Below are 22,756 nucleotides of genomic sequence, written 5' to 3' on the forward strand. Positions count from 1 at the left end.
CATTTGATAGTTAGCCGGCTAAGGGAAGTAAGCTATATAAGCTGTGTCCCACCACCTGCAAATATAATTTGTGATGTGAGCCACTAGGAAAACTCTTTGTCTTCTACATCATGTTGGACCTGAGAGTAACTGCTTGGCGATGACAAAGTTTGGGACCATTGCTATTTAAAAGGATGCTGTTGTGGCTGTGTTCATAACAAATGCATCATGCAACTTAGCTTCGGGAATTTTAAGTTTCCTAAGCCTGTTCCAAAGGTACCAGACAATAAAATGCTAGTTTATCCACCACAAACAATTCGACCCAGTGTCTTCACTTAAGGTTGGGGATACTTACAATTCATGCGTCATAAAATTCAGGCAAAGTGAGTTAGAAGTTATTAGCAGCAGGGAAGTTCTACAGACCAGACGGTTCCGCCAAAATAAAGCCTCCTACGAGAACTTTCTCCGTAGAAGCCTCAGATTTCAAAAATAAAGCTTCCCACGAAAATTAATTTGCGTAAATTCGTCCCCGAGTGCAATTTTTGTGTGCAAAATCAATGATTCTGGACAAGGAAAAAACAAGGATTTTCAGGGGGTGGGTGGGAAATTTATTTGGTGTCGTGTATGTTGTCAAGGTTGGGCTGCAGATCTCATGAATAAATTTGATCAAGACCGATTCGATATCTACTACGCGGATCATGAAGATTAATCGTGATGAAACCATGCGGCGTTGCCTGGGCGCGACTGAAGAAATTTTTAAATTTATTTATGTCCATGTCACCGTTACACCAAGTCTGGTGAATATTTCTCAGCGTGTGAGTATCGACGCCATTGAAAACCGACAAGATATTGCAATTGTCCCTAATTACCTTTGGAATCTGCGTGTATCGCTGTGTCACGTAAATCACATCGGTGTTCTTGTGTCTGCCACGCGAGAATATCCTAGCCGGGTTGGTCTGTTTGTCCAGCATAACATCATCGAAAACAACAAGATTATTAACATCGCCATCTAAATTTTCCACTGATGGAGCTTCATTGATGTCTGTGATGAATTCGATTGTGCCCTCGTCGGTATTGTCGCTAAATTCCTTTAGCACTTGATAACATCGCTGATCATCAACGGACGGTGCAACCAAATACAATTTATCCCATTTCAGCCATCGCATTATCAAATTTAGCAACAACTGCGTCTTTCCAGAACCGGACGGGCCAATAATTATCATTCTTATCGAATTTGGTAATACCGCATTATGTTTTATTTGCTCGCGTCGCTTCGTGGCGGAAAAATCAATTACATTCATGTTACTAGAATACATGGATCTATATTGTGTTAAGTGTCGCACGCACACAGCTACGATAAATCCAATCGAAATCGTCACACGCAACAACAGGAACGCAATCAAGGGGGAATGCGAAGTTTGTAGTACACGCAAGTTTAAATTTGTAAAAAGAAAAATAGAACCGGAGGAGACATTACCGCCTCCTTGAAAAATCTACCTGGGCTGCCCTGGGCAAAATATCCCGGAGAGAAGCATCTACCAGGATATAATTACTGCGGACCAGGAACAAGGCTTGATATAAGACTCGATGATAATAGCCAACCCAAACAAGATGAAGAACCAGTAAACGCCATCGATAACGCGTGCTACTATCACGATCTTGCGTATCGTAGCGGGGATTTACAACAAAGACATCTCGCTGATATCAGGCTAATTCACGCAATAGACGCGATTCCAGACAAAAGTATCAAGGAGAAATTGGTAACTTGGTTGGTAAAAGGCGCGATGAAAGGTAAATTAGTATTCGGTGCTGGTAAATAATAATGGAGCAGATATATTATTCTCCGCGAGGATTTTGGCGAGGAAAATCAGCAATAGCCAAACTTGCCAAAGCCGCAAAAGTAAAACAATCCGTTGCTGAATCGTGGCTATCGAAACAAGCAGTCTGGCAAATATATCTCCCTCCACCTAAGAAAATACCGTACGCGAGTTTCTCTGTCAGTGTCCCTAATGAAGTTCATCAGGCTGATCTTATGTTTCTTCCTCACGATACCGTTGACGGAGTCACATACAAGTACGTGTTGACGGTTGTTGATATTGCTAGCAGATACAAGGAAGCGGAACCGTTATCGAATAAAACAGCAGCAGAAATTGCTAAGGCGTTTGACAAAATTTACTCACGATCTCCGTTGACCTGGCCGAAACTTCTTCAGATTGATCCAGGGCGAGAATTCCTCGGTGCGGTTACTTCATTGATGAAGAAAAATAATGTTAAAATCCGACGCGGTATTGTAGGTGTTCACCGCAATCAAGCTATCGTTGAAAGATTCAATAAAACACTCGCGGAAAGATTATTCGGATATCAGTACGCGCGTGAATTCATTCAAGATAATCGATCTCATGATTGGGTATCAAGATTGCCTCAGGTAATTAACGCGCTAAATAACGAAGTAACTCGAACAATAGCAATGAAACCCGCAATTGCAATTACAAAATCAAATATACCACTAAAACGAGATTCTACGATTCCGCCTGTACTAGGTAGTGTCACGGTCAGGTATTTATATAAAGAAGGCGAGGCCGAAGGAGGAAGAAAAAGAGCAACCGATCCAAACTGGAGCGTCACAACACACAAAATATCAGCCGTAACAAGATCATCGGGAAGACCAGCTATTTATATCCTAGATTCGCTAGCGCCTCAACGAGGATTTACCAAGGAAGAATTACAAATAATACCAAAAGATACTCAACTACCGCCAGCGTCACTAATGTGATTTATTCGAATTCTACCTAACTGAAATAATTTTCTTACTCTCGACACGGCTAAATACACTAAATTTGACCAGGAGATTCTATCATCGACGATCCAAACCTGGCCGTGCACGGTTAATCCCTGCGACGAATGTATCGTTGTTGCATATCCTAGTTTCCATGGCGATTTTTCTGCGTTTATCGCGTCATTGACAAGATTAATATCAACGAGAATAATATCATTTAGGACCAAGATCTTTTCCTCTCCGCATGGCAAAGTAACACTGATATTTTGTTTCCTGGTATCAGCGGGCCTGTAACATAACGGCACCTGTAATGTTGGAAATTTCTCGCAATGCAGCTTAAATAACATTTCCTGGATAACATCGCGAACAATTTTCCTGCTAGCAACAATCAGATGATCGGGACGCCACAAATTTAGAAAAATATCCATCGGAGTTTCGTCGATTATTCTTCTCATCACATCACATTGAATCTTATTCGGTTGTAATCGAATTAATTTTTTGAATTCGGTCAGTAAAATATCATCGGATCTATAATCGGCGTCGATTTCCTCGTAATAGTCAACGAAGTTCCTGAGCCATTCATGAGGAGATTCACCATCAATAGGATCAGGCTGACCATGATCGCCGCACATTATCACGGCGGTATTTTTTCCCTCCAGCCAGGTCAATATCGATTTTAACGTGACAAGACTTACCGTGCAAATTTCATCAAATATTATGATCTTGTTGATATATTTGTTTCCCATGCGAGTCGAATCCCATAATCCACCGCTGTATTTGAAATAACTATGATACGTGCAAGAACTAACCTCGCGTTGTTTTATTTCTCGCGCTAATCTGTGAGTTGGAGTCAACACGATCATATCGGAATTTGCAAATAAATTTATCGCTCGCGTTGTTTTACCGCTACCGCCAGGACCATTCATGTAGACGAATTTGTTACGTGAAATCGGGTCAAATGCAGATGCAGCCGTCGAAGATTCTTCATATTTATCTCGATGAAATTTATCGCAATCTTCGACATCGGCGTCCTCGCAATAATCTAGAATATCCTCGTTTTTTATCCTCCAAGTTCCCCATGAACTACCATCGGTAATTAATTTTTCTAGCCTGTACTGGTATTTCTTATCGATATAAAACGAATCCGTTGCGACCCTTACCGCGACATCAGAAAATTTATTTATCATCGACAGCAAATTTATACTCACATAAGCGAGCATCGACGACCTCAAATGCGTATACTGCGCTGATTCTCCATCGAGGTAGCTAATTACGGTACCTAACTTTGTTCCATCAATGATAATATTCTCTCTGTTGCAGAATATTCCTCGCGATACCGTATCGGCGATAATAAAATCCATCTCGGCGTCATTGATAAACAACCTAGCGTGTCGATGTTTATGATCAACGGATCCTCCTTGAGTAAATTTACCAATTATTTTTCTTCCGATATCTTTCGCGTTTTCACAATCTGTCGGTAACCACACCTTAGTTTGTTTCCTGTATGATATAATCGCCTCACTCACCGTCAACGATATTAACATCGACGAATCCAGCATATACCTCAACAACACCGTGGGAACCCAACGACGCTGGGATAAATGCCGACCGAACCAAATATAACAGATTTTATGTAAATTTTCAGCAAACTCGAACGAAGTAACATAAGCGAATCCTGTCATGACAAAATCAGGCAACGGCCCGTTAATTGCTACCCTTGTCATCTCGTTGGTGGGATGACCAAATTTAGCAAAATAATCCGCACAATCGCCATATCCGAGGAAACTTCCAGGATAGCACGCGCTCATGTCAACGGAACTCATATCTTCGAAATAATATTTGGTATTCCACAATCCGCCATGGCCGTACTCGATACAGCTAAGTTGAATATCAGCGAGATATTCGTTCCTCGTAGGTTTCCACGAGTTTCTCTCTCTGGCAGCATGAGCGGCAACAGACGGAACAGTAAAGCAATTTGTCAGTAGCTGATCTGGATTTGACGAATATTTCACCGCGAGATTTCTCATCGATTCGTGTAATTTTTCATCACGGTAAATATCTCCGCGTGGCAAGATAAACTGATCATATTTTTCTTCGCTCGAGAATAACCAAACTGATATCGGATCAGACGCGGCTAATATTTTGATATATCTGAACATGGCATCGGAATTGTCCATCGCAGCGTCAACGGGATAAAATTTAACAGCATTACCGACTGCGACCACGCATGTGAATTATGATCAACAATCTCGATTGGTACTCCTCGAGATTTATACGGCGATGAATATAATATTTCTCCCGATAGTGTTTTCACCGTGATAGGAAATTTAAGTTTCTTGCTCAACACAGCCACATCGTCAATCGATGCACCATCAGCAACTGTCCTTGCCCACGTGTTAATTTTATTCAACCTCAACTGGGTCAAACCAGATCCACGTCGTGCGTTTTTCATATGCTCGATAACGCGCTCGGCCACGCAATTTATCTTCGGAGATTCTTTCATCGCGGGTAGATTTTTCATGTCAGGATTATTATTCAGCCGATAAATTCCATAAACAACAGCGCTGGATGGGTACGCCCTAGCATAATAAGGACCATCGATTCCTAATAACAATCCTGGCTTGGAATTTTTATCAAGAACGACATTTTTCTTACCGCCACGCACGGGATCTCGTTTATCGCGAATAATCCAAGTATCGTCCGGCATTTGTGCGATAAATTTTATTCCAAAGATAAATCGCTCTTCTTTATGCGAGTTTTTTATGTGCTCGATTATTTTCTTGGCTCGCTCCAAATTCATCGTAGCATCAACAGAATTTGTTTTCCATGTCGACCAAGTGTGAATCGCTCCATCATCGAAAAATTCTTTTTTGGCACGATCAACCTCAGGAATGATATATTCTGCCTCATCAAGATCAAATGCATCCATTATTATATTTTAGACAAATGTTTAAATTATAATATGCATTGCAAATGGATAACAATCGGATCAAAAAAATCATGCGACAAATCCTGCAGAGGTGATTATTGTGGTGCTCACATATATGCGATTCGACGTGGCAGTAAAGGACCACAGCGATGTTTAGTTTGCCAAGTTGGCACTCGAGGAAAGACACGGTTATGTTTGGCTTGTGGAGGGAAAAATTATCGAGAATTACGGAGATATTACGAAAAAAAATCCTCGTCGGTGATAGCTTGCGAAGAGGATTATATTAATCGATTCAAGGCAAATTACGATTTAAACAAATAGAATATTGTATATGGATCTGAAATCAACGATTCCTGCAGCGACAATCACATACGAGTTTAAATCACACCCAACGATCGATGGATACGAGGCATCATCGGATGGTATTGTCAGAAATATCAAAACAAAGAAAAATGTTGGTAGGGTTAGTAATTCGGGTTATATATTGCATAACTTTAGTGGAGTAAGTTATTTATGCCACAGATTTGTGTTCGAGTGTTTTCACGGACCTATCAAAGTCAATCTTGTCATCGATCATATCGACGGTGATAAGCTTAACAACAAACTGTCAAATCTCTGAGCGGTGACTCCGAGTGAAAATTCAAGATTTGGTAATACCGGTGGTGTACGGCGACCAGCTAAGGCGGTTAAATCGGTAAATCGAAAAACAGGCGATGAGCTTGTATTTGAGTCAATGAGAGCCGCTGCAAAATATTATAATATTAGTCTAGCATCGGTGCAGCGTGCGGCAGAAAAAATAATCAACGCGACATTTTCATATAATTCTGACGCTTGGATCGAGTTTTATTATATTTCGATAATATCAGACTCAGAAAATGAGATCGAAGATTAATTAAATTACAGGATTGTATATATGGACGAACAAAACATAAACAACATCACCGAAGCCATCGATGACCTGAGAAAGAAAAAGATAAATCTTCCATCGGATCTAGACACGAATAAAATCCGATCCGAATTCGAGACGATTGCTCAAGGAAAACTCGAATATAAATACACGCTACCATCAGAATATAAATTAATAAAAAAGATCCAAATCGCGATGTACCAATCACTTGCGACAGTCAGCGATGATCAAATCGAGGATTTTGTTAAATTATCTACGCTAGTGGAAAAAGCTAGATTGATTTTATCAGATGCATACGAATCAAGAAAAATTACAAGCTCGCGTGTCAGGCAGCTGAAAAAGTTTGTCGATGAAAAAGTGAAAATCACAGACTCATGAAGATTTTATCACAAAAAAAACAAAAATTAAAAAAACATATTAATTTTGAAATTTTCCCTGGTTTTTATTTATTTTTTTGGGCCATTTTTCCCTGGCAGACAGATTCAGGAATCGAAGACTCTCACGATCTTACCAGGAGACTGATACTTAGTGTTTCTCCGCATATATCAAGTAAATGTCCATTTTGATTCGTTAGTTTGAAATTTATCCTTGATAATAATCGATTATGACATCGCAGATAAAACGGATTCACCGGCTCTTTTATTATCAAATATCCCGGAGAGACGCTAGGTGAAAACGAATACAAGATAAATCCCTGCTGCGCTTGTTTTGACACGGCCGGATCAACATTATAGCTACCCTCGACAACATCCGCGTGAAGATAAATCGCGATGACCTCGGTTATATTGACGATACCCGGCGATATATGCCGTCCTTGCCCAACTCCGTCGTTGTTATGCTGCAGGACATATTCTGCTTGTAACTTTTTCTTAGTCCACGCATCGTGTAATTTAGGAAATAATTTATCAGTGGTATCAGTGACAAATTTTCTCATTTCATCAACGTTATAACCGGGAAATTTGTAATTTAGCAGCGTCCTCTCAGTTAAATTATGTCTTTGCATGAATGCCGTAATAATATAACCAATACCAAAGACTGCGCTTTTTTGTATATTTTCCGTCGCTAGGTTGTTAATGAGTTCCATATCGGCAGCTAATTTATTTATTCGCTCTACAGTCATGATAATTTCATTACATGAGCCTTGCACGTTAAATATACACTCCTGGAAAAAATGATCTAATAATTTTTTTTGTTTCTCGTATTCGTTAATAATTTCACCAAACAGTAATTTGATACTATCCTCGAACAAATCCAACATATACACAGACCCCGAGGAAAAATCTAGGTTCCCTTCCGTTTTTTTGTATTTGTCGATGTAATTTAAACCGGCTCCGTGATAATCTTTTTTGTCACTGATAAAATCTGATTTTTTTGGCTCTGGCGTTGGTATTTCCCCAGGTGGAATTTCAGGCCAACCTAACACGGTCCTAATCGACGAATGATAAATATCTACCATGTACGGTGATTTTACCTCGATGATCGACGATAGCGTTGGTTCATGTGCTGATATCTTTATCCCAGGGGTAGCATCGCCTGTTATATTCGATATTCTGTTGGTAAATTCTTTATCCAGCTGCTCAATTTCGTAACTGCCTGTTGGGATACTAACGGTGAACCAATCGGGAGTTCCATCGGGTTTGTTTTTATTAGCGATAACAAGTGAATTATTTGATAATAATTTGCCAAATGATTTCGATCTGATATTAGGCCAGCTGTTGTAGACACGCAGTTGTGTTAACGCCATTTCCTTGACGCTAATTGGCATTGGAAAATCAATGCTAAATTCTGGATTGGTGGAGCTTAACGATATTAACGTTGTTGTCGGCGGAGTTGTGTTTGTCACGATCTGGGCTAGTTCGGACATTATTAATATTCATTTGTTCAATCTCCGAGTAGATACTAATCATCGAGGAAAATTCTAGATCGGAGATAACGCCATCGTTGAGACTCTCAGAAAGCAACGATGATAATTTTGAGTACGCGTCGTTGATCTGGGATAGTTTGTTTTTGTACAAAGATAATTTCTCACTTGTGCACGAGGATATCTTTTTCGCGATGATATTGAGAACACCAGCGATTGTCGTTGTTGACGAGATTATTATCGTTGCAACGATTGGCGCGATTGTTGTCACTGCGGATAAAATTATTCCCGCTCCGGCGACTACAGCAGATACCGCGTACACGGCAACGTCAATGGTAACTAACCTTCGCTGGTATTTCTTTATTTTTACCTGATAATCGTCGAGGAGTTTTTTTAGCGAATCCTGCCATGACCTCGCCTGATTGTAACGGTAATCCGATGCGGTCATTTATTAGTTATTTATCTAGCCAATTGCAATTGGAAGCCTGACAATTGGTTTTCCAACTTCAGCTGGTTGGGGTTTTCCTATCTCGGCAACTGCGACTGATCCGGGTTGATCAAATGCTCCTCGTTCAGGTTGATCGTCTTCGTCTTGTTTGGATTGATCAACAGCTGGTTTATATTGACTAACCGCAGTCCACGTGGATAAATACTCGAAAATTACAAAATAATGCACTGGTCCGGTGGTGGTTCTAGCCGGTGGCGATAGTTTAAAAGTTTGTGTTATTTTCACCTATGGAAATAACGAAAAATCCAGGATGGTATTCATAAATTTCATGATGATCAGCCGTTACGTTAAATTTTGTTGCCCCCGAAATAATATATACTCGATATACACCCTGAATTGGCGAAGTAAAGTTAAAAGTGTCGTTCTCGGGTGTCCAGGTGATATTCTCTGACCGCAACACAAATGTTAAACAACAAGGGAGATTTTTTGTTACCACCTGATCCGGCACATAAAACCGCGTCAATTTTGGAAGATTCAACGGTGATATTTTTGTTTCGATTTCGGTAACTCTTGTGATGAAAAATTGGAAATCGACCTTGTTGTAAATTTTTTCGTCTGCGTCAAGAAGCTTCGCGCGCAAATCTCGAATTTCTCCTTCATATACTGATGTATCGACTTTTTTATTCGCCAAGTTATATGTCAAGGTGTTTCTATCGTCGATACTGTTAACAAGCTCGACGACTCTCTTTATTTCATTGATGATGTCGTTCGATTTTTTATCGACATTTTGACGCGCTAGTTCAAGTTCTACTTTAATATTCTCGTTAATTTTAGCAATATCATCGTTGATTTTTTTTGTTTTCTCGTGGAGGTCGTCATGTAATGTTTTATCGACTTTTTCACTTGCGATTTGGCGTACCGCGGAAGTTTCCTCGGATATTTTAGTAACATCTTCGCTGATTTTTTTTGTTTTCTCGCTGAGGTCATCGTGTGATGTTTTATCGACTTTTTCACTTGCGATTTGGCGTACCGCGTTAATATCATCGCTGATTTTTTTTGTTTTCTCGTCGTGTGATGTTTTATCGACTTTTTGATGCATTAATTCACGCATCACGTCAATATCTACGCTGATTTTAGTAATATCTTCGTTGATTTTTCTTGTTTTATCGCTGAGATCGTTATGTGATGTTTTATCGACTTTTTGATACGTTAATACACGTACCGCTTCAATATCTTTGTTGATTTGGTCAATATCCTCGTTGATGGATTTTGTTTTCTCGGTGAGATCGTCGTATAGTGACATATCAACACCTTGACTCGCCAATCCACGTACCGCGTTAATATCTTTATTGATTTTGGCGATATCCTCGTTTATTTTTTTTTGTTTTCTCGCTGAGATCGTCGTATAGTATTTTATCGCCTTTCTTGTCCATTGTGGTTTTTATTTCGTTAACATCAGCAAAAATCTTGGTGATATCATCGCTGATTTTTCCTACCTTATCGCTGAGGTCATCGTGCAATTCTTGATCAACTTTTTTCTTTACTAGCTGATCTGCGACGAATGAAGTGTCAGTGGATTTTTTTATATTCTCGTCAACTTTTTTGCTAAGTTTACCCAAGGCATCGTCGAGTTTTTTAAGATCGTTATTTAGTTTGTTGAGTCGTTTTGTAAACTTGTCTTGAGCATCATCGTAGGTTGCTTTATCGACCTTTAGAAGCAACATCGCTGATAGTTCTTTGTCGGATTTTTCTACATCTTCGATATTGGCCTTCGATGGCAATTTCGTGATAAGATCAGCAATGTCAGCGATGGATTTTGTTACCGAATCTGACAGGTGAGTAAACTGCTCGATGCGTTCGTTATATTCGTCTCGCTTGATTATATCAGTTATTTTGACATTGCAAATTTGTAATCTTCCCTCGGTATTTTGAAAAATAGCAACTTCGCCAGGATCTATCTCTGACAACGACAGAAGATTGTTGATATCGCTCTTGGTTGCGTATTTTGATACATCGACGTCATCTACTTCCTTTTCCTTTTTCCTGTAGAGGGATCTACCGTAAATGTCAACCATGATATTTATCTACGGTGTATTCAAATAAAATTTTGTGATACGGACTGGATGATTTTGAAATCGCATCGAGGACGTTAATTGACTCTGGGCCGCATATTGGTGGATCAGCTAATGTCTGTGTTGGAAGCGTCGAATACCAAACCGGGAGATTCAGTTTTGACACGTATTTGATAAATTCCTTCGGTGGTGCTAATCCGTACGAGTCGAAATAAGCAACTTCGCGAGGATTAATCGCGTAGGCAACCCAGTGTGTGCCAGGGCCGGTATTTGAATCGAGATTTATTATTCCTGTCTCTGTAGGGTTCGGTTTTTCTGGTAGTTGATCCCGCATAAACACGCCTCTGAAAAATTTTTTTTTTCTTTACTTCGTTGAGTAGATCTAAATTTGATAAGGGCGTGCTAATCTTAGGCCGGATCCGTACATGGGAGGTCGTCCTAGTCTTAGGCCGGATCCGCGCGGATATTTTTTTTTACCGTATCGTCCTCCTGTAACTGAATCTAATATTTTTTTACCTGCGAATCCAGCCACGGCTGATAACAAAGGCGGTCCAATCGCAGATAATAAAGGTAATAAGAAAGGAAGAAACCCACCTACCTTGACCATGTCTCTGATTGCGCCTATGGAGAGACTCACATGAACACCGGAATTTGCTGATTTAGCTTTGGTAAATCGTTCACGTTGACCTCTAGTTAGCGATAGTTTGTTAGGCCCACCGTGAATTTGATCATTTTTCAAGGTTAATTTCATACCGCATCGCTTTGCTGTTGCTGTTTGGAGTTTTTTTATCTGACCCGGGGTCAGAGTTACGCTGACGTGTTCGTATGGCATATTAATAATCGCTTAATCTAAATTTAGAAAATATTTGATTTTGTCACATTTTTTCGACAGGAGCATCGATGACTCTCATTCTGCCGCTGATTCCTTCCAAGATCATTGTTCTATCGCTGAGAATCACCGCGATGGCTCTTGCGGGTCCACCTGTGTTAATCCTGGCTTTGAAATGAATATCGACAACGGATTGTTTTACCAAGTCGAGATGTTCCAGGGAAAAGTAATAGATGGGATAGCGAGTATTAAAATCTAACTGTGATATTTGCAATCCGGTATCGATATTTTGATCGCGACCCATGAAACTTAGCAAGCGATGATACGCGCGGGCCGTCGAATAATTGGCAAAATCAATCGATATTTCCTCGGATGGTTCTTGTTGGCCGTTTATTCTCAATGATACGTTTGTTGCCCCGAATTGATCGAATATCATATGACTGTGAGTTTGATCGTATCTATTTGCATTTTGGAGAGCAACAAAGATATGCCTAGGTGCCGAAACACCCTGTTGTGACGCAATTCTCCAGGTAAATATTCCGTTGATATTAACATCGCAGGAGTCGGTCATCGTTGTCAGCCAAGACATGACGGATTTTCCTCCTTGATTCATGAATGATAATAATTTTTCTTCCTCGAGCATTGATGGAACTATCGCTGGCATCCACAAGGTAAATTTAGTTAATAATACTTTACCAGCATCACCCGCCTCTCTCCAGATGGCTCTGTTATTGCCCGGGGGGTCTCGAACAAAATTTATCGTATGTTTTGCTCCGTAAATAACTTTTCTGAAATGCCTGCAAAATCCAAAAATGTGAGATAGTGGAATTGCACAGGAAAACGTTCGTTCAGTCCCATTTAGCATATTTCTTCGTGTGTGAAATCCAAGGTTGTAATCGTTATTGACACCAAGCATTATATTAACGTTTGTGGCGGCGGCAGTAGCAGCGGCATTTTGCGGTATACCGATATTAAACTGGACATGATTAGCGACATCGGAGTTATCTTTGGCGAACATCATACTAGGGCCGGCTGATCTGGTAAAATCATCCGAGTATCTCGCTAGGCCTATTATCGTCGTTGCTATATCAACGTTGTCCGTGATTGATTCGATTTCTCTTCCGTCGATCATGTAAGTGGCGCTCTTGAATAATGCCATGATACCGTTGTTGACAAATCCGACTTTAAAATCAGCGCCATAGTCGGTATTATCGTCTTTCTTAATTTTCCCAACAACTTCGATATACGCCTCAGATGGAAGAAAATATCTTGTTGTATCGTGGACTTGAATTTCCAAGCGATTAGGTGTATTTGGTGTCACTGAGTCGTACGAGAAATACTGGAAATCTCGCACGGATGTGTCCCTGCCTACGGGCTCGTCCATGTCGAACACTTCATTTGACACTTGTGCGAACATTTATTAATAAGATTCTAATCTAAAACGAAGACCACTGCCTGAAATGAAGCTTGTGTTAGCAACTTCATTTGCGAGATTTGTCTTAGCAACTTCCTGCGCTATATTTGTCTTAGCAACTTCCTTTGCTAGGTCGTTTATTTTTTTATTTGCTGCGTCGTTTATGGTTTTGCCGATTTCGGGTGGCATTTCTCTGGTGCTAGGTAATTTGACGGGTTGTTTTTTACGCGTTAAATTTAATATTTTACTTTTGACAGCATCGAAGCCTTTACTGGCCAAATTGCCGATACCAGAAATGGCAGTCTCGCCGATTTTTCCTATTGCTTTTGACGCGAATTGCTTGATCGTGGGTCCGATTTTAGGTATTACTCGCGTAACGAGACTTCCAATGATATCGCCGAATCCATTGCCGTGGATATATTTGTATACTGGCAATCGAGAGTTTACTACGCGGACCTGTCTGGGTCTGCGTTGATGTTTGTGAACAATCATATTATTTCAATTATGTTGTTTTAATCGATGAGTTCATCGACGAGTTCCTTGTAAATGTGAGAGTTGATGACGCCACCGCGAAATAATCGCTGACAAATATCTGAGGCTTCGTTGATTATTTCACGAGAGTTATTTCCGGCTCGTTTTCCTCCGATTAATACCTCAAGGCGAGATACGTCGTTGACAACGCTGTCAGGGCAAATGGTATATCCGGTTCCTATCTTTGGTTTTGAAAATTGTGATGGCGATAATACGTCCTCGAATTCTTCTTCTTCACCTAATTCTCTCACTTTTCTTTGAAAATCATGGAATCCGGGGTGATCAGGATCGATTTTCTCTCTCCTTGTGGCAAAATACACAGCGGGAACCCATTCCTCGGGGGTATATTTTTCAAAAGATGTGGGACGTAAATATTTACCTTTTTCGCTGTAACCGTATTTGGCAATTTTAACAAGGTTGCCTTCATTTAATTTTTTAATTCCAATGTTTGTAAAATCATCCTCGGGTTTTCCTCCAGCGATATTAGAAAATTCCATCGGTCCAGTAATTGGCACATTTGCATAAGACTCAAAATGAACAAAATTCACCCCCCGGGCCTGAGATTTATTAAATTTTAATCGGTATATTGCCCTATTCCAAAGATCTCGTGTTTTATAATAATTTGATCCCGCTTCTGTCAAATATTTGTGTCTATCGTCGAAACTACGCCTTGCAAAGTATCCAAGTTCCTTAAGATTATTAAAATCAATTTTGTCTAATTCCATGTTCATATAGATAATACCATCTTTTATAAATTTATCCTTTATATTTGCAACAGGATCGGTTCCTTTTTCCTTCTTTTCTTTTTTTTCTTCCTTTGGTTGTTCTTCTTCTAGTTGTTCTTCTTCTTCTTCCTCTTTTAGTTGTTCTTCTTGCGCTTGTTCTTCTTCTTGCGCTTGTTCTTGTTGTGATTGTTTTTGACCCACTAGATCCTTTAATTCTTCCAAAAGTCGCTCCGTCTTCGATTCTGTTTGTGTTTGTGCTTGCTGCAATTGTTTTTGTTGCGTTCCTGGTTGTGCTTGCTGCAATTGTTCTCGCAGCGCTTGTGTTTGTGCTTGTACTTGCGCTTGTGTTCGTGCCTTCTGTATTTGTCCCTGTAGCTTTTGTGCTTGTGCTCGCACTCGTTTTTGTGCTTTTTCTTGCCGCGTTTGTGTTTGTTCTTGACGAATTTGATCCAGTCTATCCGGCACTACTCGAGTGTGTTCCTCGATGTCTCTCGTCATAGGAATAAGCCCGCGCTTCCTAAGTTCCTTATCTTTCTTTTCGTCACCATATGCGACCTGTTCGATTGCTCCAGTGACTGGACTCAACAACTTCGACGATATCTCACCGAGATGATATTGAGCATCTTCGTAATCACGAACTTTTTTCCTAAATAATTGTTTTGTCGGGATGAGTTTCTTTACTGCCGCTAATTCTTCTCGCGCTAATCTAGCAGAATGAGGTTCTCCAACTCTACTAGCTTTTCGACTCATATTATTTTCAACTATATTATTTTAATGTGACGTAAAATTAGGATCTGCAGCCCAACCTTGACAACATACACGACACCAAATAAATTTCCCCCCCCCCCCCCGAAAATCCTTGTTTTTTCCTTGTCCAGAATCATTGATTTTGCACACAAAAATTGCACTCGGGGACGAATTTACGCAAATTAATTTTCGTGGGAAGCTTTATTTTTGAAATCTGAGGCTTCTACGGAGAAAGTTCTCGTAGGAGGCTTTATTTTGGCGGAACCGTCTAGTCTGTAGAACTTCCCTGCTGCTAGTTATTGCATTTGTATGGGAAAGTATGAACGAGTTGGTTTTTTTTCGGAAGGATACTGCACAACCTTTGGGAGTACAGTATTCATCCGAGAAAACGAGTTCATTTTTCCCCTTTAAATGCAGTTAACTTTTTTTATTATATACTCATTTTCTTATTCTACCTAAGGCTTAATTATAAAAAATACACACTATAATAAACAAAGTAATTGAATTTATGCTGTAATAAAAATAAATACACAACCGTAGATTTATCAATACACAATAGCAATATTAATGCGCACATAGCACCGACCTTTGAAATTTGTCGTGCGATCGACAGTAGTTAAAAAAGAATTGTAGTTCTGGTCTACTTAAAAATGATATAGTCATTTTGTCAATGAATGCGCACTGCGACAACTTTTCCATTTAGTCGATGGTATTTATGCTGATCCAACTCAGATTGTTTTTTCTGATTACTTTAGACTACGAAACAAATCCAAAAATAATCCAAGAATAATCCAATAATTAAAAAATAGAAGTCCTAGTAGTAAAAAGTCCTAATGAAACTGAATTCGAATCCCGATGAAATTAAAAATGGAAGGCAATGACGTATGCTGTGATCAGGGTCGTACTGATGTGTCGACAGTTCTCTGTTGAATCACAGAAAATATTACTCCAGTGTTTAAATTCTGTGTAAATTTCTATAAATGTCCTTGTCCAAGAATTAGTTTAGAGCACTAGTATTTCCAGGGAAAAATATCTCTTGGAATCCAAAAAATTTGAAGAAAACAAAAATAATAACCCCAAAAACTGGTCACAACATAAAACACTTAGACTTCTCAAGTGTTATGGCAAGAATGGCTCTTCTTTCTCAAAACATCAATACTAAATCAGTCCAAAGAAACCTGGTTTTCTTGCTCAATAAATTTGTCAGGGGTTCAGCAATTATGGTAAAACTGGAATACATTTTCCGATAGTATCCAGCCATACCTAAAATTCGCATCAGTTGCTTTTTACTAACATGCACAAGGAATTCAGAGATAGCCTTGACCTTAGCATCTATAGGTTTAATTTGTTCATGTCCCACAATATGTCCTAGAAATGTTACACTAGCACGGCAGAACTCACTTTTGGATAAATTAATTGTTAAACTTGCATCAGTGAATCTGTCAAAGAATTTCCGAATTGTCGCTAAATGTTCTTTCCAGGTGTTGTTGTAGATTATGACATCATCGATGTAAGCATCACAATTGTCTAGACCAGAGGTGATCATATTAATTAGATGTTGAAAAGTACTTGGCGAACCTTCCATCCTAAACGTCATCACTTTATACTGATTAAGTCCATCTAGAGTCACAAATGCCCAAATTTCCTTTGCTCTTTCCGTCAGTGGAATTTGCCAAAATCCTTTCAGAAAGTCAATTTTAGTGACATACTTGGCATTTCCGATTTTATCAATGCAGTCATAGATTCTTGGTAATGGAAATGAATTTATTTTAGTCACACTGTTTACCTTCCAATTTAATTCCAAGCCTTTGAAATAACACCCATACAGGATGAACCCTCTCTAGTAGGAATACTTAAAAAAAGAAAGTCAGTATTTGTTGGAGAATGATTTAATAAGAGCCCAGTAAAAGCGACTGGAATTCACCATGTATACTTGTTCCGAAACCAGATAAAACTTTCCACATGTGCATGGATTATTGGAAGGTGAACTGTGGGACTAAAACAGATTCATTTCCATTACCAAGAATCGATGACTGCATTGATAAAATCGGAAATACCAACGTCATGGAAAATTTGTTTGTTCTTGCAGGAACATCTGGAAAAAAGTGCTCATATTCAAATAATAACTGTTTAAGTTCATTTCTTTCTTGCTCTTGCAAATGTGAGTTTCTGGTCCAGATCTTTCATAATTTCTGAATTCCGAAGATTTGTCACTCCAATGTCAGTAGAATCTGATGATATTCCTTCACTTAAATCTTCATTGACTGGGACAGGTACAACAAAATTAATTGCATGTGTAACCTATCTCTATCAATATACAGGTACTCCATTATTTATTTAGATCCTAGGAGTACTATCATTATAATTTAACTCATTCATTTTCTTCTTAACTTTGCAAGGGCCCTAATACCTAATCTGAAGAAAATTTTGAAGAATGAACAAGAGAGACAGGACTCTATTACCAGACTCAAAAGTTCTCTCCATTGAAGTTCTGTCAAACCATAATTTCACTTTTGACTTGAATTGCTAAATGCCAAATTCAAGCATAATAGGCTGGAAAATTCCAGATATAAGATTTGACCCTTGACCGGATTGAACAGATTCGGGAAGGCCCAATTGAGTAAAACAACTTTATGAAAGCTTTTACTATTGCTTTAGATTTAATATTCCTCAAAAGAATTGCCTCTGGAAACCTTGTTGACACACACATTATGGTCAACACGTATTGGTTAACTGACTTGGTCTTAGGTAATGGACCAACACGATCTAACACAATTCTGCTAAATGGTTCGTCAAATGCAGGGATAGGTTGCAGATGATCCTTAGGTATCTTCTGATTGGGTTTTTCTACCATTTGACAAGTATGACAAGATCTACACTATTTACAAAAATCACTTTTAATTTTTCACCAATAGAAGTGATTCAAGATCTTGTGATAAGTCTTATTAATCCCTAAATGATGAGCCAAAGGAGTTTCATTGGCCAGACTAAGAATATCCTATCTGTACAATTCTGGAACTACAATTTGATAGTTCACTGACCACTCATCACCAGCAGGTACCTCAGGAAGTCTCATTTTCTCATAAGAATTCCATTTTTAATGATATAACAGACAGGCACTTCAGTGGCTAATTCAGTTTCACCAATGGCCCTTTGAAACAAACAGGAGATCTCATGATCTTTTTCCTGTTCAACGACAAGTAATTGTTGTTTGTCATCCTGATTAGAATAAAGAGAATGAGTAGTTAAAAGAGGATCATTGTGATCAATACCTTTTGATTAATCCAAACAAGGAGTGAAAGTGACCTCATCAAAAACCTGCCCAATACATAGGTCAGCTAAAGGAATACTTTCCTGATCAACATCATTCTCCAGATCTTTCTTTTCCATAACTCTAGTAACTACACAAGCTGGGTATAAATCAGGGAATTCTTTTTCAAAATAGGATCGACTTTCTAATCCAAACAAGGCTTGTCAGTTACAAGTGGATTAACCACAACCTTATCTCCAGCTAGGTCATTGCCTGGTATTAAATGTACGCCCTCAACGGGTAAAGCAAGCACTGTTCTGAATGTCGCAGGTCCTGAGACTAAGTCTGATGACAAATTTACACAATGGAGAGGAACATTAACAAAGCTGCACTCTACTCCCTGAATAAAAACACTCTCATTAGAAGAAGACTTCTCAGAAAAAGGCAAAGTACCTGACAATAAAAGACTGAGAAGCTCCCGTGTCGCTTAAAATTTTAGTAGGGATGGGATTGGTCAAATCACACAAAACTGAAATAGGGCATGAATTGTTCATAATTCTCCATAATAAAATCAGACTGGGGTTTATTAGACCCAACAAATTTATTGGCTTCAGTACATGACCGTGACCTTGACCTTTTAGAAATAAGAGCATTTGGAATAGGTCTGTCTTGCTTCTGATGCTTATTTTTCAATTTATAGCAATCAGAAATAATGTGTCCTTTCTTCTTGCAATAGGCACACGTAGGAAGAGATAAGGAGTTTTGATCAAGCTTATCAGAAGCTTGATTTCTAAAAGCTGTGCCAGATTGAAAATTAGAAAGGCTTGTATTAGGCTGAAATACTTTTCTACCAGATGACTGCTGAGTCGAAGACAAGCCTACAAAAGAAATTGCATGCGCAAAGAAATATTCGTCAGCAGTATGAGCAGCATTTTCCAAGGTTTCGACCTTATGCTCCTTATTTCTTGCTTCGTTAAGGAAGCTTTGCCTCAGAAAGATCATATTTTCTGGCTAGTTGAAGCAATTCATCTTTTTTTCACAAAGTCTAGTCGTTCTAGGGTAGGATTTGAAAGGAAGATTTCCACTTTTGATGATATTGTAAAAAGCTTGCTGATTTCACTAAAGATTTCTAAAATGAAAAATAATACTTGGGATTTAAAATGTTCAAGAGCTAGAGGAATTTAATTTTCAAAAAACAAAGTTTTCTAAAATATTTTAGCCAAAATGTATATATCCCAAGGACGAGTGCCTAATTTTCTTTGTTACATTTTAGGCTCTTTAAAACAGTAACAAGGAAAGAGTGAAGACAATGAGCTTTGTAAAAATTAACAAATAATTTATTTCCCTAGAAAAACAAGGTAAAAATGAGATAAAGAACTTATGGTCCTATGAATCAAATCCAAAAAATAATCCAAGAATAATCCAAGATGTAAAAATTAGAATTCCTAGTAATAAAAAGTCCTAATGAAATTTTTTTAAATAAAACTAACAAACAATTAAATTAAATCAAATATACATTAAATCAGATATACACAACACCACATACATACATACATACATACATACATACATACATACATACATACATACATTTTCGATTTATATCCCCATAAAATGTTTTTGTCAATATTATCAATTCACTGAAATAAATAAATAAATAAATTTAATGATCTTGATGAAAAATGAACATAAAAAGTAATTTAAAAAAAAATAAAAAGTCTCTCATAATGCATTCTAAAAATTAGAAATTGCAGTAGAGAAAATAAAGAAAATAAAAATAAAAAATAAAAATCGCAGTTATTCATTCTGTTCTTTCTCTAAATCTATCCATTCCTAAATCATAGCTCTGTGTCTTGAGAGTGAATCAATAGTGTTGTGCATAATTGCAAACCAACCCCATTTAATACAAATACATTAAGTCAAAATTCATCCAAAACAGAGTAGGTGGTATTGAATGGCATGACACACACACTGATGTGCACTAATAAACACATTGACAGACATGTTCCTATTTGGTCCCAACATTTATTATTATTATTTTCATTAATAGAAAAAATAGAGAATTATTACTAAATGAATGACATTGATTATGATAAGAGAACAACAACTAAAGGGTAAAAAATTTCATAAAATATTATGCACAAATGAAGACAGTTTAAAGTTATTCTGATTTTAAACTTTATTCCAGTATGAATTCATTCTTGATTTTAATATACACTAAAAGGATAAACCCCTACTTTGCCATTAACCATGAAAATTGGAGTTGTCTTTTTTACATTTAATATATATTCCACAAATTTAAATGTAATCTTTCTTTTATATATCCACCACCTCCTGAACATCTCTTGCCAACCAAGTTCCAATGCATCAAAGGCTCAAGGGTAAAAGTTGGTTGCTTTCAATTTAATTTAACTCTTGTAAATAGAATCAAAGCAATGAAAGAAAGAACAAAAACTAATGCTATAAAATCAGGTATGGAGAGTCTTATCCAGCATTTTTTCTATAATTTGTTCACTTTAAATTTATTTTAATTATTTTATTTATTTTTGCTTATTTTTAAAGTTTGTTTTTGTACTTGAGGCATCCCGTCTTTATTATTATTATTATTATTATTATTGTTGTTGTTGTTGCCGTTATTACCAGTATTATTATTATTATTATTATTATTATTATTATTATTTGTTTAAAAAAAGAAAGGATGGGATACAACTAATGAAGGATACGATATAGTTCACTTAAAAAAACAATAATAATAATTGTATGTCATTTACTTATACCAGAGTGGAGCAGCTGGCTGGAAGTGTTAAAACGATCATGAATTAATTGCAAGTGTTTACCATTCAAGACCAGAAAATGTTATAGGTGGCATTAAAGTGGCAGGGGACAGTTTCGCATATTGGCCCTTGGCAAAGTTCTTAACTTAAAGGTATGGTGTAACTTTTTTGAGGTGAATTTTGTCTTTCCGGCCTGTGTTGTTCTTGAAACTGATGTTCGGCATGTACACCTCATGTAGTCACTGCATAGTATGTAGCCAGTGAAATACTAATTGTTGGCAACCAATAGAGCTAGCTGCTTATTGCAGTAGACACGTTGGTTCAAGGCAAGTAGAATATCTCAAAATCTGATTGGATGACAACTATTTCGAATAGCATCAAACTATTAAGTACAGCACCACTTGTTCTCAAAAATGGCCTTCGGACATGAAAAATGCATGTTAAAATTTGGGGGTGGGGTGCATCAATTTTTTATTCTATAAATTTCCATTGACTTGTCAGATCAAGTGAATTATATTCTTATGTGTTGCATTATTATACCTATCGAAAAATATGGACCTTTTTGACCTAACTTATACATTTATTTTTTTATGAATTTTTATATTCGGCAGGTGTATGCAACATTGAATTTGTGCATCAAAACCATCCTCTGCCCCCTCAAGCACTTCGTTGTTTTAGGCATCATCTGCTTCTTGTAATCCATGTCCCAGAGAGACATTTTTTTATTTCTCAAGAATTATTTAAAGCGTTTTATTGATTTGACAACAACGTACATGGCTCTGGATAGAATGGAGCCGAATTACAAGAATTTAACATGTCAGAATTATGGTCGGCCCAAAGAAAAACAACACCAGGTGAAATCTATTATATATTGGTGTAACAATTTGCCAATTTAAAAGTTGAAATCCAATTTAGATTAATATGTCCTTGTGGACATTTAAACTTACGAGTAACAATTTCCGAAGATCACCTATTTTCGTTTCGGTAACAATATATTGATTAATAGACATTATATAGGGACGGCAAAGGTTTTTGAGCCGTTTGTTATAAGCAGCTTGAAAACAGATAGTATGGTAATAGCATCTTAAAGATGAATAATAAAGTTTATGTGAAAAGGATATCTGGAAGATTGATTATGTCATTTTTTATACCGGTACCCTCAATTTTACGCACTCAAATTACAGAACAACGTCAGACGGACAGTATTTTTTTTTGTTTTAAATTGTATACATTATAAATTTAAACTGGTTGTATTATGTTATGTGATGAACTGATGATTTGTTTTGATGGCCTTTTATTGGCTTTTTACCCATGGCTTGGGTTGATGGCCTTGTAGTGGCTTTTAACTCATGGCTTGGGTTGATGGCTTTTTAGTGGCTTTTAACTCTTGACTTGGGTTGACGGCCTTGTAGTGATTTTTTTACCAACGGTTTGTTTTGATGGCCTTTTATTGGCTTTTTACCTATGGCTTGGGTTGATAGCCTTTTAGTGGCTTTTTAACCATGGCTTGGGTT

At 37.9% G+C, this 22,756-nt stretch overlaps 1 protein-coding gene across 1 annotated transcript in view; it reads left to right on the top strand.

The window, feature by feature from the left end:
* Positions 1 to 22,000: 22,000 nt before the first annotated feature.
* The window catches only part of LOC149786164 (DNA-directed RNA polymerase I subunit RPA2-like), a 182,786-nt gene continuing 182,030 nt past the window's right edge, over positions 22,001 to 22,756 (top strand). Inside the window, exon 1 of the mRNA XM_089976517.1 lies at positions 22,001 to 22,096. Within this exon, the coding sequence (XP_089832643.1) occupies positions 22,016 to 22,096 (81 nt within the window). The 5' untranslated portion in view covers positions 22,001 to 22,015. The remainder of the gene's footprint in view (positions 22,097 to 22,756) is intronic.

Source organism: Sinohyriopsis cumingii, chromosome 12 (genome assembly GCF_028554795.1).
Source record: "Sinohyriopsis cumingii isolate HCF-2022 chromosome 12, ASM2855479v2, whole genome shotgun sequence".
Lineage (NCBI taxonomy): Eukaryota > Metazoa > Mollusca > Bivalvia > Unionida > Unionidae > Sinohyriopsis > Sinohyriopsis cumingii.